This window comes from Leucoraja erinacea, chromosome 9 (assembly GCF_028641065.1).
Source record: "Leucoraja erinacea ecotype New England chromosome 9, Leri_hhj_1, whole genome shotgun sequence".
Classification (NCBI taxonomy): Eukaryota; Metazoa; Chordata; class Chondrichthyes; order Rajiformes; family Rajidae; genus Leucoraja; species Leucoraja erinaceus.
In genome coordinates, this window is record NC_073385.1 from 55415639 (window position 1) to 55438687 (window position 23049).

A 23049-nucleotide genomic window follows, 5' to 3' on the forward strand; every position below is an offset into this window, starting at 1 on the left:
TTCACATTAGTCTATACTATCCCACTTTCTCATCCACTCCCTGCCACAGTAGGGGCAATTTGCAACCATAAAGTCACCTAACATGGAAAGAGGTCCTTCGGCCCAACTTGCCCTTGCTGACCAATATGCCCCATCTACACTAATCCCAGCTGCCTAAATTTCTCCCATATACCTCTAATACTCTCCTATCCATGTACCTGTCCAAATGTCTTTTATATGTTGTTATAGCACACAGGCCAATTGACCCACAAACCTTTGGAATGTGGGAAGAAACTGGAGCATCGGAAACCCATGCGGTCACAAGGGGAGCGTGCAAAATAACACAGCCAGCACCCGTGGTGAGGATCGGACCTGGGTCTCTGGTACAGTGAAGCAACAACTCTACTAGTTGCATTACTGTGCCACCCATGGTGGTCCCATAGAATCCTTGTGGAGTTACATTGCTTCCAATGCAACTTTAGTTGGATTGGTAGGAAAGGAATTGAGGTCCCTGGTCCCAGTGGCTCTATATCCAAGCCCAACCACGAATAATGTGATTGGCAAAATGCTTCATGTCTGTCGAACCTTGAGGCGGTGGAGAAATATTAACCCGCTGATAGCACTATTTCAATAGGAAATACAGTGGCAATGAGGTCCGTGGGCTGATAATGAGGTTACAGTGGTTTTGGTGCTTTTTTTGCAGAATGCTGTGAAGGGAATAAGATTGTTTTAAACTTTTGTTAAACTTATCTCACTATTTTCCAATGTAGAAACAAGTGTAGTTCGTTCCTACAGGATTCAGCCAGACAGACAGTAAACTTCAATGATTCAATAACACTTTATTGTCAATAGACAATGGGTGCAGGAGTAGGCCATTCCGTCATTCAAGCCAGCACCGCCATTCAATGTGATCATGGCTGATCATCCCCATTCAGTACCCCGCTCCTGCCTTCTCCCCATATCCCGTGACTCCGCTATCTTCAAGAGCCCTATCTACCTCTCTCTTGAAAGTATCCACAGAACCGGCCTCCACCGCCTTCTGAGGCAGAGAATTCCACAGACTCACAATTCTCTGTGTGAAAAGGTGTTTCCTCATCGCCATTCTAAATGGCTTACCCCTTATTCTTAAACTGTAGCCCCTGGTTCTGGACTCCCCCCAACATCGGGAACATGTTTCCTGCCTCTAGCGTGTCCAAGCCCTTAATATGTTTATGTTTCAATAAGATATATGTTTCTTATATGTTTCAATAAGATACCCTCTCATCCTTCTAAATTCAAGGTATACTAGACCAGCCACTCCATTCTCTCAGTATATCTCCCAGCTTGTAAACCTACGTTGCACTGAATGTCCTTCCTCAAATTTGGAGACCCGCACACAATATCCCAGGGCCCTGTCCAATGCAGAAGGACCTCTTTGTACTCAACCTACGTTGTCAAATGAGCGTAGATCCCCCAATAGCAAGAAGTGTGGGGAAACACTTCCTCAAATTTGGAGACCGATATTTGAAAACTAGTGACCACACAACCTAAATTTTCAGGTGTGGTAATTCACTAGGGCCATGTACAACTGCAGAAGGACCTCTTTGCTCCTGAATTTATCTAAGGCAACTCACAGCGTACCTAGGTGCAGTGAAATGCTTTGTTTTGCATACAACTGGGTAAAATCATACAGCAGATCTCATCTAGGCATTGTGCAAGTGTCGCCACGTTTAGGTGCCGACAAAGTTACACAGGTTCACCAAACAGCCCTATCTACTGCCTGTCCCCCCCCCCCCCCCCCCCCCCCCCCCCCCCCCCCCCCCACACTGCCCACCTATATCCAGACCCTTTGTTCTTGGTGCCCCCTCCCCTGCCAGGACCCCCCATCGCTCTTGACAGCCACCCCGTCAGGTAGCTCTTGCCTGCCCTCCTTGCTCTCCAACGACCCTCCTTGTTCTCTGACGGTCCTCCTTGCTTTCCGACGGCCCACCTACCAACTTCTGTGTGGGACATATGTTTGCACTTGGTAACCCCCCCTCGCCACGCATTCTCTGCCTACTGGGAGCTGGAGGAGTCAGAGAGCCCATGAAGTTGGCCTTTCAGCCAATTGAGTTTGCACTGACCAGGAAGCACCCATTTACACTTGGCCCACCCTATTCTGCCATTATGCCCATCAACCTACCACCTACTAACTCTCGGGGCAACTTACAATAGCCAATTGATCTACCAACCTGTAAGTCAAAAGGATTTAGGAGGAAACCATAGCCCCCAGGGTGAAACCCATATGGTGAAGTGAACATGAAAACTCTGCAAAGATAGCCCTCAAGGTCACTTAAGTGACAGGGACGGCACGGTGGCACAGCGGTAGAGTTGCTGCCTTACAGCTGCAGAGACCCAGGTTCGATCCCGACTAAGGGTGCTTGTCTAATGGAGTTTGCACGTTTTCCCTGTGACTGCGTGGGATTTCTCCGGGTGCTCCGGTTTCCTCCCACACTCCAAAGACGTACAAGTTTGTAAGCGAATTGGCTTGGTATAATCGTACATTGTCCCTGATGTGTGTAGGATAGTGTTAGTGTGTGAGGAGCACTGTTCGGCATAGACCCAGTTGGCCGAAGGGCCTGTTTCCACGCTGTCTCTCTAAACTAAACCAAACTAAGCTCACCACTCATAACCAATGGTGTAAACCCTGCCTAATGTGGGTGGAGTTTGTATCAAGACAAGAGGATGTCAATATTACACTTCAATTGATTTTATTAGAAACAAAAGTTTACAAATACTTTACAGACATAAAACTGAACCCAATAATATATGAAAGAGTGGACCCAAGCATCAATATACAGCCGTATTGCACAGTGGAAAATCAGCTCTCATTTTCAGCTATTTACAGTAACTGAGTGCATTTCCCCTTGTCTTAATAACACACACAATACCCAATGTGTTTGTTCAAAACCATGCTACATGATTACTGGGTCACCTGTCGGTTGTCGACTGGGATTGTGCTGCTTCAAGGGGGAAAACATGTATATACAAAAAAGAAAATCAAAATGAGCAGCTTTGAGGAATTTTAGCAGTGAATGGAAAGTTAGCTGGGAAACCGGGGAATCAAATTGATGAAAGCACAGGTTCCCCGATCTCCAATTGCCAGTATTGGCTGAATAGCTGGCGTGGGGTCATATTACAGTATGTCTTCTCAGCCTCCTAGAGCCTGAAGGCAGGAGTCTACCATGCTTTATTTTCTAGATGGTTATTCATTAACATCCATTTACTGCCTTGAATAAATGCAGTCTTTCATGTATCGAACACTCGTTTCTGTTTCCCATCTCTAACTACTAGAAAAAAAAAATCCTTATTGAGATTTTTTAGCTTCAGACAAAGACTGACAACGTTTCTGTCAAGAATATTAAGCCTGGGGTTCCCTTGAAAATTTCAAAGCGGAGAGATTAATGGGTAAGAGCTTTGAGGGCTACGGAACCAGGATGGAGAGATGGATTTTCAACAATCAGCCATTGTCCCATTGGATGGATAACTCACGAGGCTGTGTGTCCTTCTCATGTTCTGATGTTCCTTACCCTACTTCCTGCGTGACACATAACGATCACCCGAATCATCTACCACGGGGAGACTTAGTGGACTCAGGGAATTTGCTTCACATGGCTGCAAAAGCTATCTGAAATGGTCAAGTGCCATAGTTACTTCCAAACCCCCTGAGCTGTCTGTTATCTTAGAGCAGAGAATGCCTGGTTTCTCAGGCTGTCCACGCCAGGCAGCCCAGCCAGCACTAAACCTGTTTAGTTTAGTTTAGTTTAGTTTAGAGATACAGCGTGGAAACAGGCCCTTCAGCCCACTGAGTCCCCGCCCACCTGCGATCCCCGCACACTAGCACTATCCTACACACTAGGGACAATGCACAATTCTACTGAAGCCAATTCACCTACAAACCTGCACGTCTTTGGAGTGTGGGACGAACCCAGAGAAAACCCATGCAGGAAATGGGCAGAGCTTACTGACTGATGCATGTAAAGTTTTTGGTTAGGCAGGCTTAAAATCACAATAAAACATACGTCTGCAGATTGTGAAGCAAATGCCCATGGAACTTAAGCAGGAACCGGCCACAGTTAACATTAGCTAGAACTCTATATCGGAGCTTAAGGCATCCGATCAGTGTGAGATGGGAGTCAGGTGGTTGCGACTGGCTGATACAGGAAATCTGCGGATATTTAAGTCAAGTTAACATCTCCTTAGTAGTCATAGATTTCATTGGACACATGAAGCAAACAAGCTAAAAACTCACAAAGCACAAAATAACTCTGTACAATTACATTTTCTCATGAAAGACCAAGGGGGGTACAAAGCCCTTCAGCACACAAGAGAATAATATTTTACAATAATACAAAAATAACATTCCAGTGCGTGTTTATCTATTCCTGGCCCCTCCTCTGCAGTTTGTAACCTTTGCAATTGTGGCGGAGAAAGGCGAACCCAATGTTAAAACAACTGCCTCAAGGGAGCCTTAAAGATCACATACAAAGATCCCAACCATGCTCGGGAGGGGGATGGATCCCGCGTATAGACACAAAAAAGCTGGAGTAACTCAAGAGGGATCCCGTATGTTGTATGTTCCATGTGGGTCACTTTACTGGAATGTCAGATCTGTCCTTGAAAGTGGACCATCGTTCTGTTAAACCTGTCAGGTTAGGGCACCCCTTTCCCCTGCAATGGCCACCAGAACAGTGGGTTGAACACATCACTGATAAAACGCTTGGTGGCCACCGATGCATAGTCTCGGGCCCACGAACCATCACGAGTCGCCTCTCTCAAAATGATTGGGAACCAGACCAAAGTAAATGGGGTCACGGCAAATTGGCTCCTTTTCGCTGAAGACCATCATATTGATCAGGAATAGTCGCCCCTCACACCTCAATGACCTCTGCTCAAGGATGGCGCATCAAATAGCCTTAGTTTTGTTTTTAGTTTAGTTTAGTTTAGTTTTGAGATATGTAGCCCGGAAACGGGCCCTTTGGCCCACCCAGTCTGTGCCGATCAACGATCTCCGTACACCAGCACTATCCTACACACTGAGGACAATATACATTTCTCACCAAAGCCAATTAACCTACACAACCTGTATTTCTTTGGGATGTGGGTGGAAACCGGAGCACCTGGCGAAAACCCACGTACAAACTCCGTTCAGACAGCACCCACAGTCAGGATCTAAACAGGGCCTCTGGCGCTGTAAGACAGCAACTCTACCGCTGCGCTACTGTGCCGCATAAGTAAATAATGTTGACTTTAATGAATAGTGGGGTGATCAAGGTTGAAAGACATACTTGGACTTAAAGAGAGGGTCAAAAGCATTGAAACCTCCAAGCATCGAAGGGCGAGAATCCATGACAACATGTATCAAAAACAAGAGGCAAACAGTTTGAAATGGGACCAGAGTGGTAGGCTTTTTGACACCAAGAGTGGTTGCTATAATAAGCTCACTGCTAGAGGAGGTGGTGGATCCAGACATGATTACCATTTCAAGAGGCATTCAGACAGACACCGTTAGCCAAGGCGTGGATGAATGTGGTCCTATTGCAGGCAAGTGGGGTGATTGTAGATGGACAATATGGTCAGCATTGACGTGATGGACCGAATGTCCTGCTTCTGTGATTTGAAAATCTACGACTCCCTGAGTGCCCGCTGGAATAACCTTTCTTAAACATATATCTGGATTAACCTTGGCTAACAGTTAATGAAAGCCTACCAAGCAATTTCTCAGGCCAACTGCAAAATGGTAACTAAATGCTTACTTTGCCAATGGTCCATGCTTTGAGTGCAATTTATTTCCTTTAATTCTTTATTGGTCGGGTTCCTCTTTGCAAAGATTCATCACACAGGGGGTGGGGTCTACATGATGGGGTGAGGCCTCCTTGTTCATACCCGATGTGATGTTTGGGTCATGAGGGCGGGCGAGGACTGTGGGAAGAGAGGTATGAAGCCCGTGGCTAATCTTACTCCAGACAATCCAAGGTGATCCGCGGCATGTCCTCCCAAGTACTTCCTTCATCCTCATTTTTGTTCCCTCTCCATCTACCTCTCCGGATACTGTGATTATCTCGTTCAGCTGTTACACTCGCAACCCACTGCTCCTGAAACCAACAAGGCGGTCAGCAGCTAACATGGGTGAGACAAACAACTGCGGATGCTAGTTTACACCAAAGGTAGACACAAAGTGCTGGAGTAGTGGGTCGGGCAACATCTTTGGAGGAAAATGACAGGTGACATTTTGGGTCGGGGCCCTTCTTCAGACAGTCTGACCTGCTGAGTTGCTTCAGCACTTTGTGTCTACCTTTGGTAACACGGGTGTTATTCTTTGTACATGACCTTCAATGTCACCCCACTTCTTGTGTGTTTTCTATACAGGTTTTTTGCCCCATGGAAATAAAAGTCACTTTCTAAACACATCTAAGCAGGTGCAGCAGCTACATGCTTTCCCCACACTGCCACCCTCCCAAAATAACATTACTTATTATATTTCCCCTGAGAGAGGTCTGAATAAGGTGCACTTTCGTGCCGCGAACTTACAGATGTTGACAGGAGGCCTAAATGGCTGTCTTTCAACAACAGCCTTGCATGCATTAGCCATCCCTGGCTGGAGTTTGCAAAGCACCCCTTGAGTAGTCGACATGTAAGTAGTTTGAGGGACACCCACTCGGAAGAGAAGTCAATTTGCAAAGATAAGACATTGGAAACTGAAGCTCCCGAGTAGACCACAGAATGCAACGGTTCTCTTGCATGTAATGCAGGGATTCTCTTGCATCTAATATGGTTCTCTTGCATGCAATGCAGTGGTTCTCTTGCATGCAATGCAGTGGTTCTCTTTCATGCAATGCAGTGGTTCTCTTTCATGCAATGCAGTGGTTCTCTTTCATGCAATGCAGTGGTTTTCTTGCATGTAATGCAATGGTCCTCTTGCATGTAATGAGGTGTCCACGTTCTCAAACCGTGCTCACTTTGAGATGTGATGGTGATATTTACATCCAGGTTCTGGAGATGATTTTGCACTGGCGTCCCGCGCTGGTGGTTGCTGGGCACTCCTCTATTGTAAGGTCACGTAACCGGCTAGAATCTGCCACTTCAGGAGATAAATCTGTACATACTTTGTCTGATTGTAGAGACGATACATAAGTACCGACTTGAAATGTGGAACTGTACATATTTTTCCCTACTTCATTTTGCCTTGATCCATGATATACGCCAATGCTTCGGATCACATTTCATTCTTCTCGAAGCTTTGCAATTGAAGGACGAAGAAATGGGCCGGGGAAGAGGAGCGGATGCTACAAAGTTTGACACGTAGCTCTTTTCATCCCACTCTGCCCTCCAGACCGCCAATGACAACTCACATCTCATTTAGTTAGTCACACGAGACACCAGAGTTGACTGCAGAGGTGAGTTCTCCTCCCTGGAGCTGCCCAAAATCTCTGAGCGACAGAGTCAAGTGGCCTTCCCTGAAGTGGACCATAGCTCATCTCACCGCGGTCGAAGGGGGTCAGTGAGGTGAGCGCTTTGGCGAGTTGGATAAGATTGCTTCAACACACTCAACTAGGGCCGTTCCTGCTCTTTGAGGTGCCGCAGGCAGCTGCCCCGACATCTCAGTGTAATCTCAGAGAAGGAGCATCGGCCTTTTCCCGCGTAAAGTCGGCGTGACTTTGTTTTTCCGATTGCACGGCACTCTCCTTCTTCCAACCCTAAGGTTCCAGTTCCAGTACGCGATTAAATCAGGCTGTTGCATTCGAGCTGGCACAGCCGCCCCAATGAAACGCAGAGAAATTGCACACTAGAAAAACGAGATCAGTAATACACAAAAAAATAAATTACACAGAATAAATTATAGCAAAAAAAAAGGAAGTTCCCTTGCACCTCTTCCAAGGCTGATGTCAGCAGTCATTGACAAACTTCTGTAGAGTTCCTTGATCAGTTGTCCATTCCCCAGGCAGTCTTTCTGTGGTAGCTGGCTCAGTGTTCAATTGATTGCAGGAAACATTTGGTCACTTCTGCAAGAATGGCTGCACTTATGAAAGCTGCCCGAACAGTGTGTCGACAAGCATTTGCTCTTGCCGTTCCTCTCGAGTAAACTCTACAAGAGGCGGGGGTTGGAGGGGGGAAGAGAGTAGAATTGCAGGTGGATCAAGTGTCAAGGTGTTGGGAGGTGGGGAGGGGAGGAGGAAGGTGCTTAATAAAGTTGCTTTCTTCCCCAGACGAGGCACTTGTGAAGGTGAAACTATAAAATAATTCACTGAAAGGATGACTCCATGAAACTGAAGGAAAATGTGTGCTTGCATGCACAATACATGTTTGAGCAGGTGTGTTTATCTTCAGGAGACCTGTGCTGCAAAAGCCTGGAGATTGAAAGCCTCCACGCCCGTCGTTCAAGCATGCGTCACACGTAAAGCCCCACTGACGACCTTTTCCCAATTGAAATCGCACCCATTATTAACGTGCCCCAGTCAATTCTGGGTGGGGATCACCTTAATGTGCTTTCTTGACGTCGGTCATGCATCTAATGGTGTCACCAGCCGCGGCCTGCGTGTTTCCTGCATGACCTGTATAGTTTAGGAGCTGGAGGATCAGGATTAGTGGAGGATTAGTGTGAAATGGGTGGTTGATTGTCAATGCACAGTAAATGGGGCTGAAGGGCATGTTTCTACGCTGCATCCTTCTACGGCTCCATAACTCTATGGTGTATCTCTGATGTGGAAACGAAGAACACATCATGATAAGAAATGGTTCGAAGCACCTGTACGGTGACATGACTGCCCACGGTGTCTGCTGGCCTGGGAACCCAGTGCTGAAGGTAATGGGAACTCCCTTGGGATATCCCTTCACTGTCCGATGCCTTTGTACAATTCAGGTCGGGGCTGTGTGCTCTGACCTCTGGCCCCTTGACTAGCCCATGACCAACTGGGTTGGGGACACTCATAGCAGGTATGTCTATCAGTGCCCGCTAAGCCTCCCCTTGGCAGCATTTCATGCAGATTATCGAGAACTAACACCCTTTCAGCGACCAATGCAGCCATGATACAACCATTGGGAGCTTTCCATGAAACTCCCATTGGGAATCACACAGCTCCCATTTTAGTGCATGGTTCTCAGTGCAAATCACCGCAGCGCTGCTGCTAATGTGTCTTTGGACAATGTTGATAATTTTTGTGAGAGCTCTATTCTAGTTTAGTTTAGTTTAGTTCAGAAATCCAACGTGGAAACAGGCCTCTTGGGCAGGAGAATGGGGTTAGGAAGGAGAGATAGATCAGCCATGGTTGAATGGCAGAGTAGACCTGATGGTCCGAATGCTCTAATTCTACTCCTATCACTTGACCTTATGAGTTCACGCTCTAGATGGGCATTTGTGTCACAGGCAACACATGGTTCGAGAAGCAAATTTGGAGTTGCCTCCAAATTCATGGCAGATTTTCATTTTAGTTTTAATTTTACAGTACGTAATCAGGCCCTTCTGCCCATCGAGTCGGTGCAGACCAGCAATCACCACACACTAACACTATCCTACACACTAGGGACACTTTTACAATTTCACCAAAGCCTGCAAGTTTTTGGAGTGTGGGAGGAAACCGGAGAAAACCCGTGGAGTCACAGAGAGAATGTGCAAACTCCGTACAGACAGCACCCGTAGTCAGGATCGAACCTGGTTCTCGGACGCTGTAAGGCAGCAGCTCCACTGCTGCACCACCATGCTGTCAAAGATGCCACATCTAGACTCAGAAACATTCTGACAGTGACACCCTCAAGCTCACTGCTACTCAGTCTGTCAAACACAGAACGCTCATCTCCATCCCATAGTCTTTACCATTCAAAGACGAAGCTCAGCGCAGTCTAATCACCACGCCATTTCCTGATGGTTGCCAAACCTACACTTTGTCCATGGAGTTTCCAGGAATTAAAGGCTGGTCTCCAGGAGATTGCTGTGAGCATATCTGGGGGAAATTCAGGGGAAAGAAGGTTGTTTTGAGGACTACGGCTATCTTGCAAACTAATTACAGTAATGTTAGAAATTAAACTAGAGATGAATGTTGAGCATTAATTTTATGGCAGAGGAAATGGTTAGCCAGCCATGTATCAAAGACAGGTATCCTGGTTGGATCACAGATCTGCCAAATTTTCACTGAATGTTAGGAAAATTTTGTGCTGATTTATAGAAAATTGTATTTCTTTGGTTCCATTATCTGCTCAACAATCTGCCTGTGCAACATTTGATAGACTGCTACAACCCACCCCAGTGCATGGCTCATTCACTAAAGAACGGACGTGACAATAAACTAAACAAAATAGGCTGCAACCAATGCCAATTGCTGAAAGATTCAGGAAGGAGAGGCAAAGGAGGACGAGATGGAAATTGAAAAGGTGGAGAGAGAGAGAAGGAACCAAGGATGAAATAAATTGTGAGATACAACGGACCTGACCGAGAGATAATAAACGGGAAAAGGTCAGAATGAAAGGAAGGAGGCAACAAAAATAAAGAGAGAGAGAGAGAGAGAAAGAAGAAGAGAGAGAGAGAGAGAGAGAGAGAGAGAGAGAGAGAGAGAGAGTGAGAGAGAGAGAGAGAGAGAGAGAGAGAGAGATACAGAATTAAAGAACGAGACATCAAGAAGTGTAGAGACAGCAAAAGCGGTGGAGAGCCTCAAGAGGGAACGGCAAGGGGGATAGATGGGACAATGCAATCAGATGGAGATGGGGTATGTTTATCCGAAACATAGCCTGAGACGAAACATTCGGAATAAAGCGTTAATTGAAACTGGCAGGCTTCAACAACAGGAATCAGAAAAAAGATTACTACTTCCTGCACACCATCCCACGTCCCACTAATTAAAATGTCTGGAGCCTTTCATTAGCTCCTTCCTCCTCTTATTTCTCTAGTGAAATGTTTTGATCTATCTGAAGGACAATTAGAGATGCTGTAAATAGAACAGAAAGAGAGAAGGAGGAGGGGGAGATTGTGTAGAGTGGATTCCTAGTGGCACGCCTGAACTGAGGACAGAGAAGTTATCCTAAATACAGGTTTCATTTCACTTGACTGTCCATGGAACTGATCACCTATCTCAGCAGTGGGTCAATAATGCAAAGATGATAGGAGGCTATGGGACTAATTCATGTAAACGGGATTAGTATAGATGGACGTAACGGCAAGATGGATTTGGTGGGCCGCTGGGCCTGTTTCTGAGCCGTACATCTCCTAAGACTTATCAGTTAGGAATACAGACCAAGCACTGGAGATCACTTTGTATATTTACAGGGAATGGTATTACTACTGGGGAAGGGGACAGGGTGAGGTCCAGTACCAAATAACATACAGTAAAATAGTTTATTAGTCCATTTTCTGGTGTGAGATTAAAAAGTACTGAAGCCATTTTGCAGACCCCAGAAAACATGTGCAAAAGGAGCTGGCTAATCTGCTTTCCAGTGACACCGACAAAGGGATAAATTGTGGCCACTACAACAGTGTAACTCCTCCAAAGCAGCAAAGTTGCCTCCTTCCATCTGAGAGAGTAACTATGGTCTGAAGAAGGGTCTCAACCCGAAACATCACCCATTCCTTCTCTCCAGAGATGCTGCCTGTCCCGCGGAGTTACTCCAGCTTTTTGTGTCTATCTTTAGAGTTTGGACCAGGTTTAAGGCATCATTTGCAAACTGCTTTCTCTGAAAATGCAGCTCGCCCACTGCATTACACCAGCAAATGTTGTGCATTTCTCTGAAGTTGTTCTAGACTCGCAATGTGTTGGAAAAGCTATTGTGTGGATCTGGCTGTGTAGAAATACGGAACCTTGTGGAGGCTTATTTAGTGAAGAGTTTGTTTGAAAAATTCCAGATTTGTCATCCTAAATGTCTGCCCCAATGTTATTATTAATTGTCTTTTTCATTAGATGTTATTTTAGACTTTAGAGATACAATGTGGGTCTGCACCGACCAGCGACCAACCCATACACTATGATACACACTAGGGACAATTTAAAACATACACAAGCCAATTAACCTATAAACCTGGCCGTCTTTTGAAGTGTTGGAGGAAACCGCACTAGGATCGAACCCGGGTCTCTGGCGCAGTAAGGCTGTAACTCTACCGCGGCGCCACTTTTCCTTCAAGTTCCTGAACTAAAATAAGCAATTGTCTCTGATCTGAGACCCTATCCCATTGTGTGAGCCACCTTTGCTACTTGACCCAGCTTTTATGAATTAGATCTTGTTTGATGCACTTGGGACAGTCTTTTGTACATACTGTGGATATTTGTTCTAATTTCCGTGTGTGTGTGTGTGTCTGTGAACCTTTACACAAGTACTAGTGCAGACTGGCGAAAGTACTGCCGTAAAATGTACTTCCATCTACCAGGGAATGTTATCCGTTGTGTGCTGACTGGTTTTAAGTGTGGGTGCTATTGCTAGTGAAATACTGTGTTATGTCGAATGTCTGAATATCATCACACATTCTTACTTGGAAATATATATTTGAAATAGGGAACATCATGGAGCCATCCTTCAGCAAAATATTGTCACCAGAACTTTTTTTCTATTTTAATGCTCATTAAAAGATCCCAACCTTGTCACTTGATCAAAGCCTCGATGTCCACAGGCGACCTCTGTTAACATGGAGGCACATACGGAGGTGGGGATCGCCACACAAACCCTACAGATCCTTAGTGCTAATCGTGCACCTCCCGTGGTGCGATGCAGAGGAAGTCAGCAAGGCGGGTGAAATCTCAGTGGCCGGACACAATCAGATACAGCAGAACAATTGGCACAATATATCTGCCACCACCTCCATGAATATACTATTGGGCTGATATGACCACATCAAATTGGAAACGTTGAAATATGCTGGATTGGAGTTCCAACTACAAGAGGGTTTGCCAGGCAATTTATATTCCAACTGTTTACACCCTAGATCTCTCATCCCATAATATTGGAAACTGTCTTATAGATGCTGTCATATTCAGCTTGAGGTGTCATCTTAACAATGGGGACGTTGAGGGTGTGTTGAGGAGGTTATGGCAGTGGCGGATTAAGGCCACATGTATGCTTGCTGGAATATTGTGTGTAATAAACAGTACCAGTTGCCACCAAGGAAAACGAGTCCATGATCACCCATGTTATCCATACCTGCCCTCCAGTACCATTCCCTCATTGAGTCTCATGCTTGCGTGTATCATTGAGTGTAGCTTCACACTGTCAGGGTTCCTTTAATAAGAGCACTTGGATATGGTCCCTGAAAGTTATCTGTAAAACGTGACTTTGGGTAGACATCTTCAAGGAGCCTTTGCGATCTCTGACTATCATTTCTTCTCTCCCGTCCATCAAACACGTTTAAAACAAAAATTGGTAAAGAAATTAATTGTTCGGCAATATGTTTCAGCTCTATCCAAAAGCTAATTAACTTTGAGAGGGAAGAGGAGAGGAAAGGTCCCAGGGAAGGAGCCTCCGTTCTGATCACTCCCGAACTACTGGCCTGCCAGAATTAGGACATTTCAGGTTTGAATGCCTTAAAACTCTTTAGTCTCAGAAGTGACTTGTAAAGTTAAATCCTAAATGAACCATTGACAAACGAAGCTTTCAGCAGGGTTAGAGGAGCCAGCCAGTGATCTCGGTGCATCAGTGGGCACAAACATTTAAACACCTCACCCTTCCCCCTTTTAGTGAGGATGGTTCTTGGGGAGGTTCACTTTGTTACATCTTACAGCTTTATGATGGTAGGGAAGGTGCTGGTGATGATGGGCTAGGAGCGAAGGGCCAGGACCTGGTGTGGAATGGAAACAAAACACAGGTTAAGCCTCAAAGGGATTGACGTAAACCACCATTGGGGATCCAGTGACATTTTGTTTGCTCAAGTACGAAAGACTCTTTGGTACGACTTCGGTGGGCCGATGGTCAAGACGCATCTCGACAATATTCCTCCTCACCGATGCACTCGTCTTGTGGTTTTTCTTTGTTGCCATGGAAAACGGAGGCTTCGAAGGAATGGAGAGGACGGAGCACAACATGCTCTTCTCAGAGTTCAGAGGTGTCTTGGTCAGGAGACTAGCTCTTGAAGGAAGAGGCACTGTTGGCAGGTGAAGAACACGTGATGATGAACAGTGCCTACTGGATGTTAGTGGCAAGCCATGCTTTATTTCCACCGAATGTTCATATATATAAAAAACACCATCCGACCAGCGGTGAGCATCTTCAAACGGGTCCAATTGTTCTCTTGCTTACTGCCACTCGCGGTAACGCTCCAACAGCTGATTGCTCGGTGGGGGAGGAATGGGCGGGTTCAGCCTCACCTTTGACCTGCGGCCTCCGCATTCTCGTTCGGGTCAAAGATTAAAGCACAGAGGAGGACAAGGAGCCTCCACCAGAATGGATGGTCGGCGCGGTTTTCATTCCTGTTCCGCTACGGAAGAAGGAGAAAGTAGTGTTTGAGAAATCACAAAGTTTTGACCTTATACGATAAAACCAAAGAGCTCTAAAATTAACACCATGATAAAATAGGAGCAGGAGTAGACCACTAGGCCGTTCAGGCACGCCCCACCTGTTCAATGCCATCATAGTTGTTGTGCCCGGGCCTCATCTCCTCTTCTGTGTCAGTTTCCCATTGCCCTCAATGTCCACTACCTTTAAAAATGTATCTACTTTCTCTTTAAATGGCCCAGTGATTCAGCCTTCACAATCCTCTGGGCGTAGAGAATTTCAGAGATGAATCACCCTCTGCAAGACGATGCCACTGTTGTAAAGAGCTTACATTGAAATTACATTGGAGACACAAGAGACTGCAGATGCTGGAGTCTTCAGCAAGTTCAGACCCTTCTTCAGACCACCCCCGACCTGAAATGACAAACATCCTTTGTTTCTCCGGGTAAATGAGCAAGTCAGGCAGCGTCAACACAAATTGTGGGGTGGGAGATTGCAACCTTCACGTGGTCCGCCCTGTTTCAACGAATGCAATCAATCTGGCGTGCACAATCAAATAAGATCAAATAGAACAAGTTGTCCTACAACGTTAGGCTGTGCACGCCATATGCAAGAAGAAGAAGAACACAAATTGCTGGAGTAACTCAGCGGGTCGGGCAGCATCACTGGTTTACTCCAGCACTTTGTGTCAATGCTTTTGGACCCGTTGAGTTACCCCAGCACTTTGTGTCTGCCTTTGGTACATACCAGCATCTGCAGTTCCTTCCTACACAGGAATTAGCATCTATTTGATTGCAACGTGATAACCTGGAGGGACATGTTGGCCGGAATTATCCCCTTTACAGTTCATATGGTTTAAAAAGGGGTCTTTCAGAAGTTTACAAAATTACCAGGAAGTAACGGGGAAGGGAGGATCTCGCTCCATGGGGACTAGAGGCAGTAATCAGAGTTGAACACCAATTGTTCAAGCGCTTTTGATTACAGCATGCCCCTTAATTTAGTTCAACAAAGAAACTGACAAGTTACTAAAGAGATACTGCGCGGAAACAGGCCCTTCGGCCCACCAAGTGTGCATCGACAGGCGATCCCTGCACGTTAACACTACCTTACACACACTATGGATAATTTTTCATATTTACCAACTCAATTAACCTACAACCCTGTATGTCTTTGGCATGTGGGAGAAAACGGAAGATCTCAGAGAAAACCCAGGCAGGTCACGGGGAGAACGTAAATCTTCGTATAGACAGCACCCGTAGTCAGGATCGAACCCGGGTCTCTGGCGCTGTGAGGCAGCAACTCTACTGCTGCGCTACTGTACCGCCCCGAGCCCTTCAGTCCAAAGGATTTACATTCAGGTTTGGCAACAAAAATAGAGGCAGGAGACATGAGGAGAGATTGTTTTTTTACCCTAATGGTTATTGTGAGGCGGAATCACCAGTCAGAAGCATATTCAACAGCATCTTCTACAGAGGACATGGGTAATTTGAAAAAAAGAAAAGTTTAACAAGGTCTTGGCATAAGAGCAGTGGGGTGAAACTAATCGGGAGACTCTTTCAAAGATCTGCAGGGGTGCGGTGCGGAACGGCCGACTCCACACTTTGTCTCTCTGTGCTAATTCTTGTTCTCTCAGCAATTGGACTCTGGCCGAGCACTCCCCTGGAGCTGAAGCATGATAGTGTTACAAAACATTCCCCAGTCAAAACAAACTGCAGCCTTGTTCACCTCAACAGGAAAAACACTTTGGAGAGCGTGCTCTTCGAAATGAAAAGCCATTGTTAACGGCAGGCCTGCAGCGGAGCTGTTGTTGTTAGTATTAAACACTACAAAGGCTCAGTGCTTCAACCCAGCTTGAGTGCACGCTTGAGTTTTGATCACATGACCTCCCGGCCAAACTAGACTTTCTTGTCAGGGGTCCATCTTTCCTGAATGGAGGTCAGATTCTCCACGGTACGGTGGCACAGCTGTAGAGTCACTGCCTCACAGCGGCAAAGACCCGGGTTCGATCCTGACTACAGGTGCTGTCAGTACGGAGTTTGTACATTCTCCTCGTGGGTTTTCTCCAGGTGCTCTGGTCTAATCCCACACTCCATAGACGTACGGGTTTGTAGGTCAAATTGGCTTCAGGAAATTGTAAATTGTCACTAGTGTGTGTAGGGTAGTGCTAGTGTACTGGACTTGGTGGGCCGAATGGCCTGTTTCCATGCTGTATCTTTAGACTTTAGAGATAGTGTGGATACAGGCCCTTCGGCCCACTGGGTCCGTGCCGACCAGCAATCCCCATATACTAGCACTATCCTACACACATGGGACAATTTACAATTTTACCAAAGCCAATTAACCTGCACATCTTTGGAGTGTGGGAAGAAACCGGAGCACCCAGAGAAAACCCATGTGGTCACGTTGGACTACATAAAACTCCGTACAGACAACACCCGTGGTCAGGATCGAACCCGGGTCTCTGGCGCTATAAGGCAGCAACTCTTCCGCTGCACCACCATGCCGCCCCTGCTAAAGTCTAAAGTCACAGTGTTGTAAAGTAATACGGTATGAAACAGGCTCTTGGCCACACAGTTTGAGACAACCATTTGCACTGATCCTACACTAATCCCATTTTTCTTTCTCCCCACATTCCCGTCAACTTCCCTCTGATTCCACCACTCAACAAGCGGCAACTTACAGAGGCCAATAACCCTCCCAATCTGCACGTCTTGGGGATGCGGGAGGAAACCAGGGCACGCGGGCGAATCTCATGGAGATCACAGAGAGAACGTGCAAACACCACATACACAGCACAAGAGGTCAAGATCGATCCCGGTTCACAGAAGGTGTCAAAGAATCACTTCCCATTCCCGGCGTGTCCAATGCTGTTAATTGTACTGGATTTTGGGGATAAACAGTAGGAGGTCCCATGCACACCCTGCGTCTTTACCAAGGTCTTTACCAAGGTCTTTACTTGGTCAAGCGCCACTATGCTGCCCCAAACTAGATGGCGGGAGGGAAAGATTTAAGGTTGTGCTCAAAGTGGCCTAGAAGAAATTCAACAACTCCAGTGGGAATCTCAGGCCCATGGCCGCTCAACGTTAGGAAGGAACATTCGGAATGGCATTGAGGCTTCGCATCAGGAGCGCAGAGAGGCGAGCATGCCTCATCTGTCACAAGATCTGTGATTCCCACATTGGTCTCGTCTACTCAGAAAACACAAGAAGCCGCAGTGGAAGTGAGTCACCCTCAACATCAAGGGACTGCCAAGGACGGAAGATAGTATCTAGTGATCTAAACAAATTACACTTAAAAACATTATGCTAATTATTGTCCTCTTGCCAAAAAGAACTTAAATAACCTTTATAATTCTCTTAAAGTAATAGAAGTCATACAGCGTGGAAACAGGCCATTCGGCCCAACCTGCCCATGCCGACTAACATGTCCCGTCCACACTAGTCCTACATAACTCTTGTGAATATCAAATGTTTATTATTAGAAGATACTATTTTAAACTGCGTTTATAAATTGCAATTCTCATATACAGATATAATTACGTAAACATGTGTGCAATTGTGTTGTCAGATCAAACTTTGCTTTCAGCAATATACAAGTGAGTTTGAGTTAAGAGCACAAAACAAATGCAAACTCAGCTTCAGTCTGAGCCACAATCTCCATCCATGACCTCATTGCAACCTTCTCTACTCTGACATCGACATCAGTTCATCAGTGGGGAACTTGCATTGTATCATAATTTCAACATAAAAACGTCCCGATGTGGGGCTGCACGGTGGCACAGTGGTAGAGTTTCTGCCTCACATCAGAAACCCGGGTTCGATCCTGACTACGGGTGCTGTCTGTACGGAGTTTGTACGTTCTCCCCGTGACCACGTGGCCTTTTCCCCGGTGCTCCGGTTTCCACACACACTCCAAAGACGTACAAGTTTATAGGTTAGCTGGCTTCGGTAAAATTGTAAATTGTCCCTAGTGTGTAGGATAGGGTACGGGGTGATCGCTGGTCGGCACTGAGGAGATGGGCTGAAGGGCCTGCTTCTAATGGTTATAAAGGTAGGGAGGGACATGTGTGGAGGAATTTAAGTAGTCATGAAAGTTTGAAATCTGGAGTGTTGATGGACCTGGGCAAAGTGTGGGGTGGGGATGGGGGAATTGGAGTGAGTGAACAGTGCAGGTTGACAGACACCAGAATTTTGGATGGGTTTCAGACTAAAGTCTAACCAGTCGCGTGCAGTTTCTAAATGTTGTTGCATTTCTCCCCAATGCTGCTTTGAAAAGTGCTGTGATATTCAACGGGAGTGTTTAACACAATGGAAGTGCAGCTTCCTGTGCCTGGCTGCAGCAGTGATTTTCAAGGGCCAGGCAGCCTTTTCTAAAGTTTACTGAGAGGGACCTCCAGAGGCTGGAGGAGCACATCACACGCAGATGGATGTGTGTGCGTGTGTGTTGTGTGTGAGTGTGTGTGTGTGTGTGGTGTGTGTGTATGTGTATGTGTGTGTGTGTGTGTGTGCGCATATGTGTGCGTGTGTGTGTGTGTGTGCGCGTGTGGGAGTGAGAAATTGCGAGAGACCAAACCCAAGGGAGCGTAGCGACCAAAGGGGGTGGGGGAGGGGGTGGGGGGGGGGTGGAGGAGGGTGTGGGAGGGGGTGTGTCCCCCTCCAAGTAGTATAGAGTTTTTGCATTTTTCAACTTGAAATTGTGCAATGTGGTGCATACTGTAGCGAGTCTTTTAACTTAAATGCAATATTTATGCTTTAAATTGGATTTGCTATGAATAAGGCTAGGTTACATTCCAGAGTAGAGCGAGGCTCTGATCAACAGGTGCAGCACATGAATGATCTTAGTATATTCATGTATGGAAATCAGATTATAATCAAACACTTGGTCCATGTTGACCAACCTGGGTCTCACTGCACACCTGGTACTACTCCTGACCCTGACTCCAGTTGCATACCTTCTCTCATTCCTGACCCTGAGTACAGCCTTACACCTGTCCCCTATTCTACCCTGATCATAGCTGCTTACCTGCTTAGGTTCCCAGTGCTGAACACTCCCATTGTCCCAGCTTTGACTGCACACCTAGTACTATTCCAGACCATGACTCTGGATGCACACGTGGCCTTGCTCCTAGTCCCTCTGCACTGACAATATATCTGGCCCACACATAAAGCCCCATATCTGACCCCCTGGACTTAACCAATTATGTTCAAGTCTATAGGTGCTTATCTAATGCAGTAATCTTTTATGGGGCACTTCAGAGACCAAATTTTATATAACAAAATTTGCTACATCCATTGGCTTCCTTGTTATTATAGACCAGTTGGTCTAACATCGGTAGTGGGGAAACTGCTAGAATCAGTTATTAAAGATGGGATAGCAGCACATTTGGAAAGTGGTGAAATCATTGGACAAAGTCAGCATGGATTTATGAAGGGTAAATCATGTCTGACGAATCTTATAGAATTTTTCGAGGATGTAACTAGTAGAGTGGATAAGGGAGAACCAGTGGATGTGTTATATCTGGACTTTCAGAAGGCTTTTGACAAGGTCCCACATAAAAGATTAGTATACAAACTTAAAGCACACGGTATTGGGGGTTCAGTATTGATGTGGATAGAGAACTGGTTGGCAGACAGGAAGCAAAGAGTAGGAGTAAACGGGTCCTTTTCACAATGGCAGGCAGTGACTAGTGGGGTACCGCAAGGCTCAGTTCTGGGACCCCAACTATTTACGATATATATTAATGATTTGGACGAGGGAATTGAATGCAACATCTCCAAGTTTGCGGATGACATGAAGCTGGGGGGCAATGTTAGCTGTGAGGAGGATGCTAGGAGGCTGCAAGGTGACTTGGATAGGCTGGGTGAGTGGGCAAATGCATGGCAGATGCAGTATAATGTGGATAAGTGTGAGGTTATCCACTTTGGTGGCAAAAAACAGGAAAGTAGATTATTATCTGAATGGTGGCCGATTAGAAAAGGGGGAGATGCAACGAGACCTGGGTGTCATGGTACACCAGTCATTAAAAGTAGGCATGCAGGTGCAGAAGGCAGTGAAGAAGGCGAATGGTATGTTAGCATTCATAGCAAAAGGATTTGAGTATAGGAGCAGGGAGGTTCTACTGCAGTTGTACAGGGTCTTGGTGAGACCACACCTGGAGTATTGCGTACAGTTTTGGTCTCCTAATCTGAGGAAAGACATTCTTGCCATAGAGGGAGTACAGAGAAGGTTCATCAGACTGATTCCTGGGATGTCAGGACTTTCATATGAAGAAAGACTGGATAGACTCGGTTTGTACTCGCTAGAATTTAGATGATTGAGGGGGGGATCTTATAGAAACTTACAAAATTCTTAAGGGGTTGGACAGGCTAGATGCAGGAAGATTGTTCCCGATGTTGTGGAAGTCCAGAACAAGGGGTCACAGTTTAAGGATAAGGGGGAAATCTTTTAGGACCGAGATGAGGAAAACTTTTTTCACACAGAGAGTGGTGAATCTCTGGAATTCTCTGCTGCAGAAGGTAGTTGAGGCCAGTTCATTGGCTATATTTAAGAGGGAGTTAGATGTGGCCCTTGTGGCTAAAGGGATCAGGGGGTATGGAGAGAAGGCAGGTACAGGATACTGAGTTGGATGATCAGCCATGATCATATTGAATGGCGGTGCAGGCTCGAAGGGCCGAATGGCCTACTCCTGCACCTATTTTCTATGTTTCTATGTTTCTATGTTATCCAACATGCTAGTTATTTTGCCAAAGAAGTCATCAATTGGTTGAACACAATTTCTCATCCATAAAATTATACTCACTCAGCTGTATAAGTATTCTGTTACCATTTCCTTCATTTTCCTAACAAACTGTCCCGAAAGTCATTTTCACCCCCAATATTTTCAGTATTTTGCTGTCTTCCTTTCAGCTGGGACTTTTCCGAAATGCAGTCCAAGGGTTTAGAAATAGTCAGTGAGGTAAACAAACAAAATAGTTGAGTGGCAAATGACAACAGTGCTACCTTCCCAATATTTAATTGAAGGAAATAATGGGTTATCGGGGCTGTATGTTGTGGCAGACAGCCTGACACCTTGCATGTCATTTTAATATTATATTTATCCCATCTCCCTGGATATTCCGGATGAATAAATTAAGGTTTTGTCGACTAATTATAAATCAGGCTAATTACAAATCAATAACATCAGCCAACTCCGAAACACGAATGCTGAGCATTGGGATCCAGACATCACGGACAACTGGCCTCAGTTCCCCTCTCACATCTGGTAGTGCTCTCTGCCTGAACCAGGGGCCGCAGAGCGGTTTTGAAAGTGGGGGGGCTGTGCAATCACTGATCACTGGCCTTAATGATACCCGGCAAGGGAGTGGAGCAACCAAGTGGGGGGAGGGTGTGGGAGGGGGTTGCCCCCCCCCACCCCCCTCCCATGGTAGGGACTTTTTGAAATTTGATGTATTCAAATCATGTTTTAGTGCATTGTAGAAATATGATTTCAATGTTTTTTGTATGAAGTATTTTTAAAAGGTAACTTTTTAAGGGGTAACTTTTTCCACACAAAAGGTGGTGGGTGTATGGGACAAGCTGCCAGAGGAGGTAGTTGAGGCAGGGACTATCCCAACATTTAAGAAACAGTTAGACTGATACATGGACAGGGCCGTCTTAACAGCATTATAGGCCCCCGGGCAAAGCAGTGCACTGGGCCCCCTACACTTTCTTTATGCCGAGTCAAATTTGCCGCCATGCATTTGCGACGTTCTTCTCCGTTTTCATGTTCTACAATAACATTCTACAATACATAAATTAGCATGGGACCCCTTTGCTCGTGGGTCCCTGGGCAACTGCCCAGCGTGCCCATGCGTTAAGACGGCCCTGGACATGGATAGGACAGATGTGAACCAAAAGCAGGTAGTGTAGCTGGGACATGTTGGCGGGTGTGGGCAAGTTACGCCGAAGGGCCTGTTTTCACACTGTATCACTCTATGACTATATTATACCTCCACTATGCATGAATGCTTCAAAATCAAGTTGCCATATACTCAAGCATAGAAACATAGAAAATAAGTGCAGGAATAGGCCATTCGGCCCTTCGAGCCAGCACTGCCATTCAATATGATTATGGCTGTTTATCTAAAATTAGTACCCCTTCCTGTTTTGCCCCATATCCCTTGATTTTGCTAACCCAAAGAGCTAAATGTAACTCTCTCTTGAAAACATCCAGTGAATTGGCTTCCACTGCCTTCTGTGGCAGAGAATTCCACAGATTCACAACTCTCTGCTTGAAGAAAGTTTCTCCTCATCTCAGTCCTAACTGGCCTTCCCTTTATTCTTAAACTGACCCCTGGTTCTGAACTCCACCAACATCGGGAACATTTTTCCTGCAGTTACAGTAAGTGTAAATCTAGCAGGCAAGCAGGATGCTTTCTCCAAACACCCGCATATGAAGGCCACTATCTTCCACCGTTTCTACCCAGTGCTTGGTACTTACTTTCAGCAGCCACTGGTTGTCCACCAGGATACACCAAGCCGCAGCCTGATCCATGCCGGTCACCTGGGCGAATTCGCTTCCGACGACTACGACGGCCCGGGACTCTTGTACTGCGGCTGCTCCATGGCCGGCAAACGCTCGCCAGCCCAGCAAACACTCGCCAGCCCAGCCCC

The 23049-nt window shown here is 46.1% G+C and overlaps 1 protein-coding gene across 1 annotated transcript in view; it reads right to left on the reverse strand.

Annotated features, from left to right (window-relative positions):
• Positions 1-10504: 10504 nt before the first annotated feature.
• bmf2 (BCL2 modifying factor 2) overlaps positions 10505-23049 on the reverse strand; it is a 42392-nt gene continuing 29847 nt past the window's right edge. The window contains exon 3 of the mRNA XM_055640850.1: positions 10505-14380. Coding sequence (XP_055496825.1) covers positions 14267-14380 — 114 coding nt within the window. The 3' untranslated portion in view covers positions 10505-14266. The remainder of the gene's footprint in view (positions 14381-23049) is intronic.